Source organism: Schistocerca gregaria, chromosome 4 (genome assembly GCF_023897955.1).
Source record: "Schistocerca gregaria isolate iqSchGreg1 chromosome 4, iqSchGreg1.2, whole genome shotgun sequence".
Lineage (NCBI taxonomy): Eukaryota > Metazoa > Arthropoda > Insecta > Orthoptera > Acrididae > Schistocerca > Schistocerca gregaria.
Genome location: NC_064923.1, coordinates 168,963,822 through 168,986,549, shown reverse-complemented (window position 1 = coordinate 168,986,549; position 22,728 = coordinate 168,963,822). Strand labels below are relative to the sequence as shown.

The following is a 22,728-nucleotide window of genomic DNA, read 5'->3' as shown; positions in this document are numbered from 1 at the left end:
GTAAAGATTTCGATGTGTCAAGTTAATTGATGTACATCTCACGTATGTCCTCATTGTGCCTTAAAAATCGTGTGTATATTTATGCCTTACTTTGTTATTTTAATATAATGTGCAGGAGAGATTACAGTCATACATTTTGCAACCAGTTGTCAGATCAAAGATTTGTTGCGCTGCAGCCATATGCTATCAGATGTAATTCCAAATCAAAGCCGGCCTCTGTAACTGAGCGGTTCTAGAAGCTTCAGTCCGGAACCGTGCTGCTACTACGGTCTCAGGCTCGAATCTTGCCTCGGGCATGGATGTGTGTGATGTTATTATGTTAGTTTGGTTAAAGCAGTTCTAAGTGTAGGGGACTGATGACCTCAGACGTTAAGTCCATGTACTTAGAGCCACATGAACCATTTCAAAACCAAACTGTTGTAATCAGCCAACTGTTGTAATCATACATCCTACATAGCACATATAGTCCCCTTTCCAGCCCTTAAATGCAACTGCTGTTAGTGACCAGAAAAATATAACTGATTGGCCACAGCCCCCGTACAACAACTCCACCATACATCTCATTTCAGCCGCTTCTTCAAAACGCTAACAATATCTTGCTTGACAAAATGTATCCGACTCCAAAGTGTCCATCCCCTACGATTTTCTTCTGCTCACATGTATATTCCTAGATGCTAATTTCCGCTGGTATTAACAGACGTAGCACATCCTCTGCAGGACTGAGTTGGAGCATTAGTTTTACCACTTCTTCCTCCAATGTGCACTGTTCTAGTGTCGCAGCTCGCCCATCCTGGAGTAACAAAACTGCACGTGCCCGCATCTCGTGGTCGTGCGGTAGCCTTCTCGCTTCCCACGCCCGGGTTCCCGGATCGATTCCCGGCGGGGTCAGGGATTTTCTCTGCCTCGTGATGGCTGGGTGTTGTGTGATGTCCTTACGTTAGTTACGTTTAAGTAGTTCTAAGTTCTAGGTGACCGATGACCATAGATGTTAAGTCCCATAGTGCTCAGAGCCATTGGAACCATTTTTGCACGTGTCAGCATCTCCCACAATCCTTCGATGCATCACAGCAGCAGTCATCGATCTAATAGGAAGTGGCATCTACTGGTTCTACTCATCACCTCTCACACACAACACCGTTCCCAGCAGCTCCATCCCCACTCAGAATCAAAATATTCGTCCAAAACGTATGCAAAACTATTCCCACAGTAACTAAAATGTCTATCAGGAGAAAATCATTGGTACCCAGATTGGTAGCCATCCACTAACCTTCCATAAACATGCTATCATCCCATCATTTTTCATTCAAGAGATCCTGTCAGATGCTGCAATTGTTCATATTGTTGCCAAGACCAAATACCCAAGTCGCTCAGTCAACGTGCTTCCCCATCTCCTCCTCCTCCCCCCTCCTCCACACACACACACACACACACACACACACACACACACAGAAGCCCTACTCCTCCTCCAAGAATCTAGCAACTTATAATGATCCTCTCCACGGATCGCGTAAGGGATGCACCCACCCGCGACCAGTAAACGCAGTGACAAATAGCAAATGAACTTATCATATGTATCGGTATAGAGACAGGATTTAGTGATGTCATATCGACCATGATTATTAAAGTTGATAGAAGCATCAATAAGGCTGGAAGAGATTTTATATTAGAAACAGAATAGGAGAAATTGTTACTGTCCTTAGACAAAACCCGGACATATTTAGTTCAAATGTGATGGATTTGAAGAATTATGTGCAAACATAAAACATTTTAAATCACGATCTGGAGACATGGGTGCCGACTAAATTTCCACCGTGGTTTAATAACAGTATTCGGAGAATTATGAGGTAACAGAGATATTGAGCCACGCGTGGTTCGTGTTTGTGCCATATCTCATTTGACATCCTGTTTTTACTGTACTACCACCTCGTTGTGTTAATTTCAATTACTGGTGTCATTGAGTTGCCTCCTCGTCTGCACATAAGTGGCATCAGCGGCGCTAATCGATCAAAGCCGTGGCGTATTATCTTTCCTGACGGCTGTTATTTCCCAGCTGTCGTGTGTTTGAAGTTAGTTCGGAACTGCCAGTGAGTTGGGAGGCGCTAACAGTGCCGTTCGGACCTGACAGTGTTTGACTTAGGACGCCGTAGAAGTTATATTGGGACGCGGCTACAGTGAGGTCCGGACAGCCATGACTCGCCCGACGGTTGCCGATACATATCACTTCAGTGCGGATCACCTTGGTTGGTCGTCGGTCGGTCGTCTTGGATGACGTGTACGGTAGCCGGCGATCGCTTATGGGTTGCCTGCGTGTGCCGACTCGAGATTGTTATTGCACAGTCGCTGCCTGTTGTTAGGTGCTGATGTGTGGCAGTCGGTCGGTTGGCGTAGAGCAGCGAGGAATTCTCCGCGGGGTGTAGTTTGGCCGGGAACGCAGGTGTTCTCTACGCAGTGTCAGAGTGTGTGGGCCTGTTCCCATTGCTACGAGGTCTGTGACTCACCAACCCTGGAAAAGAGAGTTGAGTTTGGATTTAATTTATAAGACAGTCATGACTGTTCACATTGTGCCGTCTGGTTCTCGTTGGGACATTCTCGCGAGCAACAACTTATGTGTCCGAGTTGGCAAAGGTTTAGCGGTGCATTCTAACTGTATTTGGTCATTTGCAACTGAAGGGCACCAGCGGAATTTTCTGCCTTTTGGCCGTCAACATTCCGGCTACCTGCCCTGGCCGTTGACGTATATTCCGGAGTGTTCTTTCCTCAGTGTGTTGTCGTTATCCAGTACGGTGTGTACTTTGACGGCTTAATGTATGCTTGGTTGTGGGTGTCCACGCCTTTACATTTCCATTAAACTCAAGGTTGTGCGGTGGTCACGTGGAGCGCAAGTTACCTCGTCGGTAGATCTGTCGACTGTCTGTTGGTTGGGTTGTCGTCGGATCGAGAATGGTTAGGCCGACTGACCGTCTCACCTAAGAGAACGTTAGCATTTCAAGTCCTGGCCACCCCCTCCTCCCCCCTCCGGAACTTCTGAGTGCCATTAGCTGCCTTTTCTTATTTTGTGTTGTGTGTATTTGTATGGTTTTGAATTAAAGTTGAAAGGTTTTTGGTGGCGTTTTAAGACATGGGACCTTCAGCCGTTTTTAAATTAAGGATCTTTGTCTTTCGAACATCAGACTCTTTGGGGTCTTCTGCATAATTCAAGATAAGGCCTGCCTTGTGTTTTTATTTAATTTTACCTTGAGTCTTAAATCATGGGCCTTCAACTTTCTCTACATCAAGGTTATTGCTTTTCAAGTGTTAGATTTTTGGGCCTTCAGCCAAATGATAGAACTTAATGTGAGGACTTCTGCCTTCTAAATATTCTATTTGACGTCCGGATTTTTTAGTTAATGGCTTTCAGCCGTTTTTATATTAAAGTGATTGTGCCTTTAAAGCTTAAGATAATGTGGCGTATTCAGCCGATAACTAAGTTAATGAATTTGTACTGTGATGTTTGGTCATATAAATAAAGTATATGTTCGCGTGTAACTGACAGCCGCTCACTTTGTCCGCTTCCCACTATTCCAACTACCTTTCTTGTCCTGTCCTGCGGCTTTGCACTGGTAGCAGAGCGTGGTTACGCTTGTGCTTGCCATTCTACTTGTCAGTTTCACTATTGCCTCTGTTTCCGTTAGGAGGTACCATATTGTTTTGGCTCTTATTTGTTTAGGTGCTTATCATAATGGTAGTCAGTGTCCGGGGATCGGCCTGCTGGGAAAGGATCACCTTGCTTAAGAGTGGGCAATAAGGCGCCAACCGATTGAGGGCAGTCTTCCGGAATTGGTAGCCTGTTTGTACGCACTGCCTTTCTTCAGCCGGTTGACATCACGTCAGCGGTGGTAGGTGAGACAGGAGCGGGAATTGAAATCTTGCCTAAGGCTGTCAGAGGCCTTGAAAACACTGTTGCGTTTTGCAAAGAACGCAACCTACAGACAGTCAACTGGACAGGGCGCGGGCACGGTTAGTGCATTAGTTCAAGGCATCATCTTCTGGTTTTAAGGTTTTGGTAGCTCTTTGGGTGTTTATTTTGAATAGTTTCTTCAACTTCGTCATCTTACGAGGCTTAACTCGGTGCCTCCTACAGTGTAGGGATGTCGGAGTACCTATTGTCATGTTTCCTCTGCAGTGTTGAAGTCCGAGTGGGCATCGCGCAATTTTCGTTTATGACTTAGCAATGGTTTTGAATTGCTCGTCTTGCGGGGCTTAGGTTGATACCTTCCTAGTGCAGGGATGTCAGGTAGCCAGTGGACGTGTTTCCGTTGCAGGGGCCCGTCAGAGCAAGTGTTTCGCTTGCAACTTTTCTCGGCCATTGTCTAGCTTTCATTAGGGACTGCTAGCCATTCATTTCGGCCTGTAACCCACGGGTTGGAGAGTTTGAGGGGAGGGGGGAGGGGGGAGGGTGGGGGGAAGGTTCAGTCGTGCATGGCTCGTATTCATGCCATATGTTATTTGACATCCTGTTTGTACTGTATTACCAACTCGTTTTGTTAATTTCAATTATTGGTGTCACTGATTTGCCGCCTTCCCTGCCCGTGAGCGGCAGCAGCGGCACCTATCGGTATAAGCCCTGGCGTATTATCTTATCTGACTGCTATTACTCCCGGTTGTCATGTGTACAGAGTTAGTTCGGATCTGCCAGTGAGTTCAAATGGCTCTGAGCACTATGCGACTTAACTTCTGAGGTCATCAGTCGCCTAGAACTTAGAACTAATTAAACCTAACTAGCCTAAGGACATCACACACAACCATGCCCGAAGCAGGATTCGAACCTGCGACCGTAGCGGTCGCTCGGCTCCAGGCTGTAGCGCCTAGAACCGCACGGCTCTGCCAGTGAGTTAGGAGGCGCTAGCAATGCAGTTCGGAACTGACAGTGTTTGTCTTATGACCCGGCAGAAGTTCAGTTGGAGCGCGGCTGCAGGTCCGGACAGCCGTCTCTCGCCCGACGGTAGCCGATACGTATCACTTGCGTGTGAATCACCTTGGTCGGTCGTCGGTCAGTTTTCTTGTCGGATGACGTGTATGTTGTCCGGCGATCGCTTGTGGCTTGCCTGCGTGTGCCGACTCGAGATTCGTCCGTGTTATTGCAGAGTCGCTGATGTTGTTCCGTGCTGATATGTGACAGTTGGTCGGTTGGCGTGAAGCAGCGAGTACATCTCCGCGGGTCATAGCTTGGCCAAACCAACAGGCGGTCTCTACACAGTGTCGGAGTGTGTGGGGCTGTTACCATTGCTTCGAGGTCTGTCGCTCACCAACCCTGGAAAAGAGAGCTGAATTTGGATTTAATTTGTCAGCACGTCCAGACTGCTCACATTGTGCCGTCTGGTTCTCGCTGGCACGTTCCCGCGAGCATCAACTTATGAGTTCGAGTTCACGAAGGTTTAGCCACCGTCCGGTGGGTTCTAACTGTATTTGGTTACTTGAAATTGAAGTTCTCCAGCGGAATTTCCTGTCTTGTAGCCGTTATCGTTCCAGTTACCTGCCCTGGCCATTGACGCAAATTCAGGGAGTGTCAGGGAGTGCCCTTTTCTCGCTGTGTTGTCGTTGTCCAGCACAGTGTGTACATTGACAGCTTCATGTAGACTTGGATGTAGGCGTTCATGTCTTTACGTTTGCATTGAACTCCAGGTTGTGTGCTGGTCGAGTGGACCGCAAGTTACCTTTTTGGTGGGTATGATGATTGCCTGTTGGTTGGGTTGCCGTCGGATCAAGAATGGTTGGGCCGACTGCCTGTCTCACCTAAGTGAACGTTAGTATTTCAAGTGCTGGCCAAACTTCTGAGCGCCATTAGCTGCAGTCCCCTTGGACCTTCGGCCTATTCAAAATTATATTATTTGTGGTTTGAATCATGGTCCTTCAGCTGCTTCAAAAATTAAAGTTCCTTGTTTGTCAAGTGTTAGATGTTTGGGGCCGATAGCCTAATTTTATGATAATGCCTTGTTGTTTACATTTATTTTGCCTTGAGTTTTAAGCTAACTAAATTCTGTAATTTGGCTGAAGGACTAAAAATCTAACACTTGAAATGCAACAACCTTAATTTAAAGATGCTTGAACGACCATGATTTAAGACTCAAGGTAAAATTGAATTAAAAGAAACACAAGTCAGAAAGCCATATCTTGAATTAGGCTAAAGGCCCCAAACCATGTGAAGCTCGAAACACAAAGATCCTTAATTTAAAAATGGGTGAAGACCCCATGGCTTAAAAGTTGTCAGTCTTACATGATGATGCCTTCTAAATATTCTCTTTGGCTTCCGAATTTTGAGTTAAATTTCTTTAAAATTAAGGCATAAGGTAGTTTTGCGTATTCAGCAATTAACTAAGTTCAAGAATTTGTGCTATGATATTTGGTCCAATAAATAAAGTTATGTGTGTTCGTGTGTAACTGAAAGCCGTTCATTTTGGACACAGTTCCAACTACTTGTCTTGTTCTGCTGGCTTAGCAGGGCATTTCAGATATAGCGGTACAGAAAAAAAACGCGGAAATGTCGCCAGACAAAACTAAACCGATATATGTGCATCTTTTAAAAGGCAGCTAAGCGTAGCCTACTACTGATTCCACCATCATATCTTAGAGAAAGCTGTTGCCGAAATCCGGTGAAAATTCTGGTACCATGTAATCGGTCGACGACTTCTGTACAGTCACTCGTTGACCTGTGTCGTTTGGCGAAACGAAAGCTGATATTTTAAAATTAACGTTTGAAAAATCAGTCACGTAGGGGGATCGATTCACCGTGACACAGATCACCGTATAGAGGAGATAAAAAATTGCATGGTAGCTTCGAGAATAACTCAAAGACTTGAAGAAAAGTAAGAAACCAACTCCAGACTGAATCCCAATCCGGTTTTACAGAATCTTCGGCAATGACGTCATAACTTAGGTAGCACTTATCGTGAATACCTCACCCAACGCAAAGTCTCAAGTGTCTCGAAAAAGGCGTAAGCTACTTCTGTATGTGGGAAACATAAAAAACTAGCCCACAGAATTAAATACCAATATCGTCTACCATTGGTTTACTGCAATATTCTTGAACATATTCTAAGTTCGAATACAATAAATTTCCTTGAGATGTAAATGCTTGTCTATAAATCAGCAAGGACTTAGAAAGCTTCGCTTGTGCGGATCACATCTTGTCCTTTCCACTTACGATATCCTCCGACCCACAGATGAAGCCTAACAGACAGATGTCATATTCCTAGATTTCCAAAAGCCTTAGACACAGTGCCACGCTGCAGACGGTCAACGAAGGTTCGAGCATGTGGAATATGTGCCCAGATATGTTAGTGGGTCGAAGAATTCTAAAGTAATAGTGCCCAATAATATGTACTGCTAGATGACCGCTCATCACGACTGCAGTACGTAACAACATGAATGTCCGTCTCCTTTTAAGTTACCCTTAAAAATCTATGCTACTATACTGAACTGCTGACAATCTCCAAAATAATACTATCAATTGGAGTAGCGGCCTACTGATAACTCCCCGTAACACCCCATCAGCCTCACCTCTACGCTTAGCAATATATTTTCATCCATCCTTTCCTGACGCGTCCACTGTTAACGAGCGTGCATTTTGTCGAATGTTCCGCTATCATTATCAACTCTATGTCATCCAGCCGCTATCCATCAGTTACACAACCAAATCCAGCAATTGATGTACCTGTTATATATGAGCCTTTGACTGTATAGGGCACACAATCTCCTTTTCAGACTCCATACATATACACCTCCAGTTAACTATGTCCGCCTAATTGTTTAATTTTCATCCAAGTTCTCATCCTTTATCAATTCCCCTATATTTCAGGCCACTGGCCACATGATCCAAGCCTCCGTCTTTTGTCTCCTCTACATTCCATATGCCCAAACGACTTCCCCAGTTCGCCTCCTCAAGTACGCTGTTGACCCTGTTTTCCTAGCCCTAAAGTATTGATCCGTCCAATTCTCCCTTAGTTTGGCTCAAGCTCAACCCTTCCAAAATCCGGGAAATAACTAAATGTATAACTACCCCAGCTTCTGCCACTATGATTTTTACCTCACCTTTTACAATCGTCCTATCCAGTGAACTAACACACTTCAATATCTAGGACTGACCCTCGACCGAAAACAACTAATCATCCAGCATAAGCACACAGTGGACGAAATTGAATATTAAAAACCTCTATTATCTTCCACGACTACCAGACGTGATCTGACCCATCCTCTCCTATGAAAATGATGCTTAGATATCGTGTCCACACAAGCTCTATCATTCCTTCCAAACCATTGAAATTCGTGCTTACTGCCTTGCTTCCTACATCTGTTTATCTTCTTCGACATGGATCTTCTAACATATTATCACATTCCCTCTCCAGCTCAGCATATCCTATGTCATCCGTAAATCAGATTCCAATAAACCCAATGTTCCCCTTTAGATCACCAATCCTGCTATTCTGCCACTCCTTTACAAACATGACCAGGCAACACCTTTACATTTTCCACACTCTCTCCCAACGAAATCTCAACAATCTGATTTCCTCACAAAATGAAATCCGCTCCAACATTTACCCATCCTACCGATTATAATTCCATCCCCTCCATTCCCATATGGCCACGTTTCGCCTATCACTTTTTCCCTTCCTTCCCCCTGTACACATTTTCCCCGTCTTATCATTTTCTTGTCTCTTTCCTCTTCTTTTTATTGCTCTTCTCAATCCATAAACTATTTATCTCTTCCTGTCTTCCCAATGATTATGCCTGCTCCATCAATACTGCCCATCACTCCTCCGTTCTTACAGTCCACCCTTGTTATTCTCTGAATCACTTCACCTTTATCTCTTTTACCAACAGAGTGTTTCTTCAAAGAGTCGATGCTCATCTCAGGGAAATGAAGTGCTTTATTTTTAATTTGACCGATTTTAGAATACATTTTACATATTTAAAAAATATTATAGGGTTTGTTGTTTACTTTTGGTATTGGAAAAAGTGTTGTAAGCTCTTTTTTCATTCGATGTGTCGTATTTCACATGTGTATAATGAATATTTTACAGACAGAGGTTTCCAATGGTCGATATGTTACACCACAGAGGTTATGTGTATAAGCATTGTGATCTTTGATTGTTAATAGTATTGTCACTACAGTAAATATTCTAAGAAAACTTCTGAGAGATTCAGGTGTTTTCCATGCCACTGGTGGGATGGAAATGGTTTACAGAGCACGGACATAAATATATAAAGGAGGATGAACTGTGCATCATGGTTTTGTAAAGATTAATTGAGCAAGTGAAATTTTCGAGTAAAGTGTAGCTACACTCCTTGATTTGCCTACAAAATGGAGAGTTTTACTGAATTTTTTTTATTGTTTTGGGTTAGATAGTTCATCGTTCAGACGAAACTAAGTAATGTTATCAGTTTACATGGCCTGCACTCACAGGTTATAGATTTAACTATTCCTTTACCATTGTTAGCAATTAACTTTCTGGCAGAGATATATTTCTTACAATAGATAATTTTTGCGATAATGATTGTAATAGATAGTCAGTTTCAGTTTTTGGAATACTTTTTAAACGGAAATATGCTGCAGGCCAGTTACATTAAAGGCAGAATACAGTGAGATCTTTCAGCATTAATTATTTCTTTTCCAGATTATTATAATATTCAATTTAGCTAAGGTTCAGTTCAGATTACATTTCATATGCAGACACTTTTATTTTCATACTGCAATGTTACATTTGCATATGTATTATTAGTTGGAAGTTAGTCAGACTGCGTATATGGAATCACAGGCAGTTTTATAAAAACATTTTGGTTTTGTATTCTTTCAAAATTTTCTTACTTATTAATGCAGCATTTTATCCTGTGAACTTTGTGTGTAGGAATTGTGACGTAACGTACTGCAGTACTGCTCACTGTATCGCGTACGGCGTACGTAATTTACACTTTTTTATCTGTAATGCCATTTGTATTTCATAATTGGTGTCATTTTTTAGAATTTGTAGTGTTTTTGCGTGTTTACTGTTTTGGTGACCGGCAGTTGTATAGTCTGATGTTATTTGTTCTACTTTTACGTAATTCAGTGTGAGTTATCGTTTTGTGGATAGTGTGTGATTGTAAGCTTGTCGGTTATATATAATTTTTGGTACCAATTGACATCATCACTACTAGAATTGTACCTGTGTACTGTCTGTCGGCACTTCGGTAGAATCTGATAATTGAATTGTTTTAGAAATTGTGCTATAGTTAAACAGTATTCTTCATGAATGTAATAGCCGGCCGCAGGTTCGAATCCTGCGTCGAGCATGTATGTGTGTGATCTCCTTAGGTTACTTAGGTTTAAGTAGTTCTAATTTGTAGGGGACTTATGAACACAGACATTTACTCCCATAGTGTTCAGAGCCATTTGATCCATTTTTAAATGTAATAATTAATAGAAATAATTTATTAGGTCACTGGGAGAGAGGAGTATGCCATGAGAGAAGTATCAGGAAAGATAGAAGGAGGAAATAAAATCATCACAGAATTTGCTGATTCAAACTAGGAAAGGGGTTCGTCATGACTTTGAGTCAATAAGGATCAGTGCGGTGAACAGGTGCAATAATAACGGAACACAAAAGTACCAGTAACATGAAAAACAGCCGTAAACAGATAAAACGGTAGATTAGACGATATCAAATATTGATAGAAATAACTTTGGAAAGAGAGCAGTTTTTAGTTAAAACAGAGAGCTTTGTGTCGAATGCAGTGATAGTAAATGAACAGAACATGCAACCCGGTGTTACTATTTGCTTAACACATGAGCAAAACAAAGCACTGAAATTACAGTTGGAACCAAAAGAACAGTTGTGTACCGTTCCATAGAAAGAAGACAAACGTACTACGAAACTGATAAATTTGTCGACTAGTACAGATAAATATTCACAACAGACTATAGAGACGGTAAGAAGGAACTTAACCCATAACAGAAACGAAAAATAAACAAGATATCTGACAGAAATCGAAAGAAAATGTAATCGAGGTAGCGGTGCGAATAATTTGTTCTTCAAATGCATACAGTGTAAATGAAAAAAGAAACATAAGGAGTCTAAGCGGACACTCTCAGAAATAAAATTTCTCTCACAGGAAAACTACTCGACGGGCAAAGCGGCTGAACAAAGAGCATAAGAATACACAGAAGAATGGAAGGATGAAAACTTCAGTTTCAAGCGTTTTCCGATAGTGGGAAGGTTGAAAGTTTCGGAATCCTTGCAAATAATAGGTTGTTGTCTCCCCCGCGGCTTCACTACTCTTCCGTGAATGTGTAGAGTGGCGTGCATAGGGTCCCAAGCTGTTGCAGTGCTGTTACTGTCTTTAGTCTTCTGCAATGCTTCCTATTCTTCTACAAACCCTTGTATCTGTCATAAACAATTTTTCAACCATCGAACCACCCAGGAAGAAGAGAGAGCAGCTACAAACCAATCTGACTATATTACTCAAATGTGACATGATTTCTCAATATGATAAAATTTTTTGTGAACTACTTTATATGGGAAATTTGAGAGTGATGACAAGAAGCAAAAATAGTATGGTAGTGCGGCAATGTATTATCGTTATTTTTGAACTGTGTGACTTGTATAGGAAAATGAGAAATTTGTTGCTGCGTAGATACACTGATTGAATATAGGAAAGAATTTGCAATGCATAATATGAATGTGGGGAAGACTAACTTGGAAGGGAGACTCGTTAGCTGTTGTATGTATTTGACAGTAAGAAGTGATTGCCAGAAAAGTTATGAATTACGAAGAGCAAATGGTAAGGAAAAATATTATATAATTAGTGATATGAGGAACCAATAGGTTAGAGCAATAGCTGATGATGAAATGTGTGAAGTAAAGTCAGGAATTATAATGTGAGGATTATGAGATAAAGAGAAATATAGAGAAAGGCAATAAGAAGTGAGAAAAAGAAGAGAATATTGCAATCAGGTGTTACTAGAGACCTTGTAATTATGTAATCCAGAGGACTGGTTGGAATTCAGTAAAGTAATAAGTAAGTAATCTGCCATTTTGTTTTGAGAATCAGAAATTAATGTGGGAAGTTATGAGTACTGTAATGGTGTACATCATAAAATTTTAAGAAGCATATTTAAAATAAAACATGGATACAATAAATAGGAATATTAAATTTCAATAGCATAACATCTGGTTAATGAAAATAAGAGAGTATTTAGGCAAATTTTTCGATAAAGAGATGTATTTTCCCTTTCCAAACTTCATGCACACATAAGAGTAGTGGACTGTAACACACCACATATGTGAAACCATTTGCTAAGTAGAAGGTAATATGAATTGCTGAGTAGTTGGTAAATGATTCTCATTTTTGTATATTTGTACATAAACACATATTTGCTACCATTTGTCCATATTTTCTGTATAGAATGTACTGTGCTATAATTTTTACTCCTGCATATTGGGATATATAAATTGCATTTCATTGCAGGAGACATGGCCTTCTGTAAATTGGACATACTATTGTAATGCCTTTTGTGTGTTTAAGCAACTAATAACCACAAGGAAAGTTACAGCGAAATTTTAATTTAAATAAGGTTACCCAAAATGAGATGGCCAGTATTTAGGGGCTGTTGAAATGAAACTAACTCATGAAAAATTTTAGGAGACACGCAGAAATGAGGAAAACTGAAATGAAAATAAGGAAAATCCTTTCCTTTTTTCCTTCAACATAAACAATACATTTTTCGTCTCTCTTTTAAATTTAATTTTTCTGCCATGCAATAGATTAACTATTAATGTGGTAAGATGTACTTACAAATTCAGAAGAACACTAAATCCCCAAGACTGGCTAAGTTTCACGGAAACTCGAAATTTAGTGCAGACGTCAGCGCGAGACGCTCTTAATAGTTTCCACAACGAAATTTTGTCTCAAAACATGCTAGAAAACCGGAAGAGATGCTGGTCGTACGTAAAATAGATCAGTGCCAAAAAACAGTCAATACAGTCACTGCGCTGAAGCGATGGAAATCTTAGCGATAATGGTGCCACTAAAGCGAGTTACTAATACAGTTTTCCGTAGTTTCTACACGAAAGAAGACGAAGTAAATATTCCGGAATTAGAAACTAGAGCTGTTGTTAGCATGAGTGACATAAAAGTAGATATCTGAGGTGTTTCTAAACAACTCAAATCACTTAAGAAATGCAAGTCTTCCGGTCCAGATGGTATAACAGTGAGGTTCCTTTCAGAGTATGCAGACACAATAGCGCCTTTCTTAGCAATCATATACAACCGCTCACTTGACGAAAAGTCTATTCCTAAAGTCTGGAAGGTAGCACAGGTGTCACTAATATTCAAGAAGGGAAATAGGAGTAACCCATTGAATTACAGACCCAAATCACTGACCTCAATTTGCAGTAGGATTTTGGAGTACATACTGTACACGAACATTTTCAATCACCTTCAAGGAATGACTTATTGATACATCATCAACATGGATTCAGAAAATATCGTTCTTGCGCAACACAGCTAGCTCTTTATTCCCATGAAGAAATGACTGCTGTCGACAAGGGATCTCTGATGTATTCCTGGACTTCCAGAAGGCTTTTGATACCGTTCCTCACGAGCGACTATTAATCAAATTGCATGCATATGGAATATCGTCTCAGTTGTGTGAATAGTTTCTGTTTTCTCTCAGAGAGATCACAGTTCGTAGTGATAGACAGTAAATCATCGAGTAGAAATGATATCTGGCTTTCTTCAAGGTAGTCTCATAGGCCCTGTGCTGTTCCTGATTTACATAAATAATCTAAGTGACAATCTAAGCGGTCCCTTGGATTGTTTGAAGATGACGCTGTAATTTACCGTCTAGAAAAATCATCAGACGATGAATTCCAATTACAAAATGATGTAGAGAGAGTTTCTGTATGATGCGAAAAGTGGCAATTGGCACTAAACAAAGAAAAGTGCGAGGTCATCCACATGGGTACTAAAAGAAATCCGATAAATTTTGGGTATACGATGAATCACACAAATCTAAGGGCTGTTAATTAGACTAAATACCTTGGAATTACAATTACTAGCAACTTAAATTGGAAAGACCACATAGGTAATATTGTGGAGAAGGCGAAACAAAGAGTGCGCTTTGTTGGCAGAACACATAGAACATGCGAGAAACCCACTAAAGAGACAGCCTACATTACACTCGTCCGTCCTCTGCTGGAGTATAGCTCCGCGGTGTGTGGCCCTTACCAGGTAGAATTGACAGAGGACGCGAAAAAGTGCAAAGAAGGGCTGCTCGTTTCGTGTTATCGCGTAATAGGGATGAGAGTGTTAGTGATGTGATACACGAGTTGGGAGGCAGTAACTGAAACAATGGCGGCTTTCTTTGCCGCGAAATTTCAGTCACCAACTTTCTCTCCCGAATGCGAAAGGAGAAATGATCATCATGATAAAATAAGAGAAATAAGAGCTCGAACGGCAAGATTTAGGTGTTCGTTTCTCCCACTCGCCATTCGAGAGTGGAATGGTACAGAAGTACTATGAAAATGATTCGATGAACCCTCTGCCAGCCAATTAAGTGTGAATAGCGGAGTAACCATATAGATGTAGATGTAGATGTAGTGAGACTTTCTTCTAATAATTTTCTTTTCAGCTTATAGGATCAACAATATTGATTAAAAGTGAGTTTTAAGGATTTAGGTAAGTTACAGTATACGACAACATGAAACACTTTGTATGAAGAGAAAGAGTAGAAGATTTTTTTTACTGTGTTGTAGAAAAGTAGTATTTGTGGAAGGTATATTTTTAGGTTTTTGCTGTGCTGTGATGTTAGTGGTTATGAAGAAGTAAGAGGTGATCTACAGAGGCTGACAATATATATTCACATTTTCTAGCTGTATGAGTTGGTGGTGGTTTTGAAAAAGAAAAATGAATGTTGTGGTATTTTGGAATACTGACTGAGGAAGCAGGATAATGAAGCAAATATGTTATTGGAAGACCTAAGGTATGTTGACAGAGGAAACAAGAGAAACAAGTAAAAACGTTAGTTTGTAATGGTCAAATGTGTAGAGACCTAAAGGAACAAGGTGGCATTTATAGAACTGCATGAAGAAAACCAGAAATTAGTTGCAAACTACGGCGTTCAAACACTTTATACAATATGTAAACCTCACTACTGATATTCGGATTTAGATTATAACCAGTTCGATGTGCGTGCCATCATTGGCGATGACGTGGCTCAAACAAGTGGCGAAATTCTGCATCACCCGATGAAGTGTTAGAGCATCGATGCTCTCGATGAGCTCCTTAACGTCTTTTTACAGCTGAGCAATGGTTTCGCGGTTATTTCTGTACCCCTTGTCTACAACACAGCCACCCAAAAAGGAGTTACATGTCTTAAGATCCGGAGAAAATGGCCGCCATTCCAGGCCCATGCCAGTGGCCCCTGGGTACCCCAGAGTCAGACTGCGCTCCCGAAATTGCTAGTCCAGGGCAACAAACACTCTCCTCCTCCGATGAGATAGAGATCTGTCTTGCATGAACCACATATTGTCGAAATCAGGGTAACTTTGGATAATGGGGATGGAATCATCTTCCAAACCCTTCACGTACCTAGTCTCCGTGCCATCATGATATATTTCTCCAGTTATTCCGTGACTGGACATTACACACCACACAGCACCTGTTTCGGGTGAAGACGTACCATTCGATAGTCACCGTGCCATCAAGGAAAATCGCACCGACTATTCCATGACTGGACATTACACACCACACTGTCACCTGTTGAGGGTTAAGGCACTCCTCGATCGAGAAATGCGGATTCTTAGTTCTCCAAATCGGCCAATTTTGCTTATTGAAGAACCTATCAAAATGAATATGGGCTTCTTCGCTATACCAAGCCATACTAATTTCCGATCGTACTCTGCGTCCAATTGTGCAGTTTGAATGTCCTAACGCAAACCGTTCAGAATTAAGGACGATTCTATTTCGTATAGTCCATGGCTGTCACCCTGTAGTGAGGCTATGATAATAAGAGAAATGAGGAGAAAGACGGTGAGAGGTAGTGATTATGAAAATGTGAAACGTAATGGCAGTAATCAGTGAGTCAATCTTCTGATGAATTTGTGGCCCCATAGTTGTTTCCGGTCCTTATTGGTCTACAGTTCATTTGTTCCTGTCCTCATATGTGTCGTGCATGAATTATTTCCTGTCCTTATATGTTTCTGTAGTGGGTTAGTAGTGGTTTGTCTGGTGTGTAGTTGGACAAATTAGTAAAAATATTATAGTAGGGGGGTGTGCAGAAATAATATTCATTTTTAAATTTTTCATGCTTTAAGTTAATTTAATAGGTTATAATCTGACTTTTACTACTATGCATATTTCCTTTTTACGTTTGTTTAGTACGATGTGAGACATTTTACTTTTACAATTGCTAGGAATATTATTTTTTCATATTTCTACTGCTACTATTACATTACATGTCAAGTTTTACATTAACACTTATTGATGATTCCTAAGCCTTTTGTACTAGGATTTTATGAAAAATTAACTTCAATCATTTCAGGCATATGTTGTCAAACAAGGCAGTACACATGTTCCAAACAATTTATTTTGCCTTTTATGGGTAGTTAAATATTGTAAAATATGTTATATTACGTTTCATGTTAGCCTAGTGGACTTGGCAGGGAGATAACTATCACAACCAAAGCACATGCATGCCTCAGATGAAAGAAATGAACAGGTATTAATTATATACTAATGTTACGACTACAAATGGATTGGAAAATGTATAAACTACACTATGGGTCGGTGTTATAAATGAGCCATCATCAGATGAGTCATTATGAAAAATGGATATGTGATGGCACTGATGAACACATTCTACCTCTCTTGCTGAATGTCCACCATGTGAGTCAACTACATTACACCCTCATGTAAGAGAAGACGCTAGATAGAGTGTCAGTGGAGGACATATCACGTAACAGAGTTCCTCTAGTTCCCACATATGTATTATTTCAACACTTTCTGCTGATTTCTTCCTTGACACTCAGCGTTGGAGAATCTTGATTTGTTGTGGTGCGACATGTGTATGACAACTGCGTGACTCACTTTCACTTTTCTCCGTTAGCAGAGCAGGATCCTTCATTTCTCTTGTTAAATCGATTTCACGTTATTCTATGTCTTCTTTTTTACTTAAATATTTGTTGGTTAAGTCATCTATTTACACATAACTCATGTAATAATCTGCTGCATTATGTATTCAACATTTAATAACTTTATATTGCATGTCAGTCATTACACTAATACTTTCGTTCACAATTTGAACGTGTATTTTTCTTTTGTTTCTGTTCTGCGTTATAATTTGGTGTTTGCTGCTTCAAAAAACTGTAAGTAGCATGCCGATAAAATCTAATCCGTAAAAGAGGGAGACGGGGTATCTAGCGTTTCTGGTTTAATTTTTTATAGTCAAGTAAAGTGATGTAAGCGCTGTTTTCGTTCGATTTGTGATATTTCACATGAATACACTGGATATTTCCAGACAGAGGCTTTCGATGGTTGATATGTTACACCCACTGGTTCTGAGTACAAGGAGTGTAGCCTTTAGTTGTTAATAATACTGTCGCATCATTGAGCATTCTAAGAGCAGCTGGTGAGAGACTTATGTATTGACTATTGTTACTGAGGGGATGGACATGGCATATGGATCACATAAACGAAGATACAGAGAATGATGAATAGTGAATTACGATTTTTGTAAAGAGTAATTGGACAAGTGAACATTTTTGAGTTAAGTGTTGCTGCACTGCTCCTTTGCGCATAATTTTGATGCTTTTGAAACAAGGAATGTTGTAGTGATTTTTTTTATTGGTTGGGTTGATTAGTTGCACTCAGACGTTGCTAATTTTATCACTAGTTAACCATTTTAGTAATTAGTCTTATGGCAGAGAAGTATTTCTTATAACAGGTATTTCTGATGATGATTGTAATAGACTGCGAGTTTCAGTTATTGCAGTACATTTTAAGCGTCAGTATCTTTCACTCATTTAACAAGTGCAAAATCCAATACCGTCACCTCACGAGAAGGTTTATTTTCTGTTAATGTGTGTTGCCCAGTTACATGTAAGTCAAGAAAGACTTACGAACTACATGTTTTCAGAGCAACACTCACCTGGCGGAACAACATGGAATACGCACGGCCGCTGCTGCTGTCCCAAGGCGTTTATAGCCGAGCAATAGAAGGTGCCGTAGTCCGCGTCCTCCTTGAGCTGGTAGTTTCGCCATGTGGGGCCACCCTTCCACTTTATAGACGGTATGTTCTCCACACTGGGGTCCCTCGTAGGCGTCAGGAACGGCGCCGTCTCCATCGATCGGCTGAAGATCCAGCGGTAGCTGTCTGGTGGTGGGACGGCGGCACCGTCACAGTTCAAGTCCAACTGTTTACCAAGGGGTACGGTGTACATCAGAGAATGCTGCCATCGGCAGACTGGTTCGTCTGTACAACAAGAAAGCTGCCTCGTTAGTCGCAACACTCGAAAATGTACACTTGTGGGTTCTGAGCATCATATCTATGCTGCTCAATAACTGAAAATTCTGTATTGGGTAACAAACGCAAATTAATGCAAACAAGAAATTTAGTAGTGACCATTATACATTTTTAGAGGTGATACCAAGAAATGATACTGAGACGAACATATACAATTACTGTTTAGGGAAGGTGAATGGAAGACATAGATAGCAGCGAATGTGTAACGGAAATCGCATTAAAAGTTGCCAATGTGACCAATTATAGGTAACTCTGTTTCGAGATCTAATGAAATAAATAAGTCAATGGACATTGAACGAATTAATTGACATGTGGCTAGCGTTTTAACAGGTCGATGTATTCTGCTACAAACTGCAACAGAAAATCTCAGGAACTTAAATGGTAAATTATGGGTCAAAGGCAACATGGTCCACCTGAAATTATAATGGGTGACTAAACGTAAAAGAGTTCCCAGTATAGTATAGAATCATATTGTACATAACTATCACTGTTTCAACCTCATTTACAATGCAGTTCTTCAGGGAATAAGAAGCCCATTGCAACCATGGCGGATACAGTGATTTCTTCATGATTATTTACAGGATCACACGGTAGCATACTCAGAGCAATTTCAAGTCAATTGACTCTGCCTGTTGTGTTATATGTCACTTAGTCAGTCATTTCAGTAATGTATGATAACAGTTTCAGCCAAAATGAAACATACTTGTCACAATAGAGGGTATCCATACAGTCCAATCAATACATAGTGTACCCCCCTCTGCAAGCACTGCAGGCAAAGCTACTGAATGGCGTTCTGTTATAGATTTTGCCAAGTTCAAAATGGTTCAAATGGCACTGAGGACTATGGAACTTAACATCTGAGGTCATTAGTCCCCTAGAACTTAGAACTACTTAAAACTAACTAATCTAAGGACATCGGCCACGTCCATTCTCCAGACAGGATTCGTACATGCGGCCGCAGCAGTAGCGCGGTTTCGGACTGAAGCGCCTAGAACCACTCGGCCACCGCTGCCGGCCCTTTTGCCAAGTATTAGTCATCTTTTATTGCTATTCAGCAGTGATTTTTGCAGGCTCTAGAGAACGATAAGCTCCCGGTTCAACATACGACTTCACTTGGCGACAGATCTGTTGATTTTGCTGGAAAGGGCAATCGTTCTACACGACGAAGAGCACGTTGGGCCTCATCAGCCGCATATGAACGTGAATTGGCTCCACGAAAAAGGACACTACTGTCCTGTCAATGAAATTCCAGTGTCACGGGGAAAACGACCCAAGTAACGTAGTCGACATTGGTTACTGTACCCAACTACAGCACCATATGTCCCCGAGAACTGTAGCCAATGACCCACCAAAACATGAAGCCTGATGAGAGATTTAAAACTTTCCCGGGGTACATACTGTTCCACAAAATTTCGGTAGAACTGCCGGATGTCTGTAACGTCCTGCCACAGATCCACAAGAATAACGTGCATTACTTTCTATTCTGAGTAATACTGGAGCAGCCATCTATGACGTAGCACAGTACTTGGCGTTTTTGCTCAAACAAATTGTAGGAAAATGTCCACATCACATACTGAAGTCTAGTCATTTCATCAGCGGAATTAGGTTATTGTAACTGGAAAGTAATGTCTTTTTCATTAGTTGCCATGTGGTTTCACTCTTTACAAATCTACGTCTTGTGGACTCACTACATCTCATTGGCAATAGCTTTGGAGCGGGCATTACAGCGCTGTTTGAGCACACCGTCTCCTCTATATATTCTTTATTCAACAACGCGTTTTGTGAGCAGTGTCGCTATGAGGAGTCCTTTGTCTCCCCCGGCGGCCAATCTTTTCATGGGAAATTTTGAGGAGCGATCACTAGCCCCACCCATTTTTAAAGCAACAGTATTTTGCCGATATTCTGACGATACTTGTATCGTTTGGCCTCATAGTTTGGATCGTCTGGGAGAGTTCCTACAATGTCTGAACTCTTTACAAGAAGACGAAAAATTTGCTATGGAGTTGCAGAGTTGGTTGCTGTTTATAGAAGTCCTGGTGTGACTAAGGGCGATGACACACTTCGTCTTTCAGTATACAGGAAGCCAACTCACACAGACCTGTACTTGCAAACCCCGCTAGTTGCCACCATCCTTCACAAACGATGGGTGTTTTGAAGACCTGGATACACCGAGTTCAAGTCATCTCTAAAGCAGACAGTTTGCAAAAGAAAGAGGAGCAACTGCGGATTGTATTTCGAAAGAAAAGCTATTCGTCCCAGCAAATGGAGAGAGAACTACAGACCTATAAGCGACGGAGCATAGAAGAGGAAGAGGCCTTTAATACGACTGCCTCTTTACCATATATTGGTAACATTTCAGCGCAGATAGGCAGAATATTAAGAAAATGTGGAGTAGAAGCAATCTTTCGCCCTCCTGCAAAAATTTCGTCACCGTTTGGATCTGCCGAAGACGATCTAGAGCTGCGCAAGGCAGGTGTTTACAGGATTCCGTGCGAATGCGGCAAATTTTATATAGGGCAAACAACGCATACTGTGCAGGACAGTAATGTAGAGCATCAGCGACATACTCACCTACTTTACTGTATTTCCTCTAAAAAATGTAATGAATTACAAAGAGACAAAAATTGTGGCCCATACGTCCAACTTTTTGAGTTCTATTATTAACGAATCCTTGAAAATACGATTGTCTGACAGTAAGGCTCTTATCAGTCGAGACGGTGGTTTTCAGTTGAATTCGGCGAGGAACCCAGTCGTTGAAAATTTCGTGTCCTCAATAGCCTTAATAGCTGAGGTCATCAGTCCCCTAGACTTGGAAATAACCCGTGGTCTAGAAGTAGCGTCTTTCATTCATAATCAAAACAGTCTTCGGTCCCAGGTTCGATCCCCGCCACGGCCTAAATTTTGATAAATAATCAGCATTGGCGGCCGAAGACTTCTGGCATAAGAAGTCAGCCTCATTCTGCCAACGGCCTTGTCGAAGAGGTCGGAGGAGCGGATAGAGGTTCAGGGCACTCTCTTGTCCTAGGGGTGGGAAATTGCCCCTAAAGGCGGAAGAATCAGCAATGATCAACGACATGACGATGCAGAAGCAATGGAAAACATTGAGAAAGACTAATTGAGTTCTGTAACAAGTTTCAGCTAGTAATAGCTAATACCCTGTTCAAGAATCACCAGAGGAGGAGGTAAACTTGGAAAAGGCTGGGAGATACGGGAAGATTTCAATTAGAATACATCATGGTCAGACAGAGATTCCGAAATCAGATACTGGATTGTAAGTCGTACCCAGGAGCAGATATGCACTCAGATCACAATAAAGTAGTGATGAAGAGTAGGCTGAAGTTCAAGACATTAGTCAGGAAGAATCAATACGCTAAGAAGTGGGATGCGGAAGTTCTAAGGAATGACGAGATACGTTTGAAGTTCTCTAACGCTATACATACAGCAATAAGGAACAGCGCAGTAGGCAGCACAGTTGAAGAGGAATGGACGTCTCTAAAAAGCGCTATCGCAGAAGTTTGGAAGGAAAACATAGGAACAAAGAAGGTAGCTGTGAAGAAACCATGGGTAACAGAAGAAATACTTCTGTTGATTGATGAAAGGAGGAAGTACAAACATGTTCCGGGAAAATCAGGAATACAGAAATACAAGTCGCTTAGGAATGAAATAAATAGGAAGTGCTGGGAAGCTAAGACGAAATGGCTGCAGGAAAAATGTGAACACATCGAAAAAGATATGATTGTCGGAAGGACAGACTCAGCATACAGGAAAGCCAAAACAACCTTTGGTGACATTAAAAGCAACGGTGGTAACATTAAGAGTGCAACTGGAATTCCACTGTTAAATGCAGAGGAGAGAGCAGATAGGTGGAAAGAATACATTGAAAGCCTCTATGAGGGTGAAGATTTGTCTGATGTGATAAAATAAGAAACAGGAGTCGATTTAGAAGAGATAGGGGATCCAGTATTAGAATCAGAATTTAAAAGAGCTTTGGAGGACTTACGGTCAAATAAGGCAGAAGAGATAGATAACATTCCATCAGAATTTCTAAAATCATTAGGGGAAGTGGCAACAAAACTTCTATTCACGTTGGTGTGTAGAATGTATGAGTCTGGCGACATACTATCTGACTTTCGGAAAAGCATCATCCACACAATTCCGAAGACGGCAAGAGCTGAAAAGTTCGAGAATTATCG

General features: G+C 41.1%; 1 protein-coding gene across 1 annotated transcript in view; it reads right to left on the bottom strand.

The window, feature by feature from the left end:
• The window catches only part of LOC126267139 (B-cell receptor CD22-like), a 144,111-nt gene that overhangs the window by 51,504 nt on the left and 69,879 nt on the right, over positions 1-22,728 (bottom strand). The window contains exon 7 of the mRNA XM_049972063.1: positions 18,161-18,484. Within this exon, the coding sequence (XP_049828020.1) occupies positions 18,161-18,484 (324 nt within the window). The remainder of the gene's footprint in view (positions 1-18,160; positions 18,485-22,728) is intronic.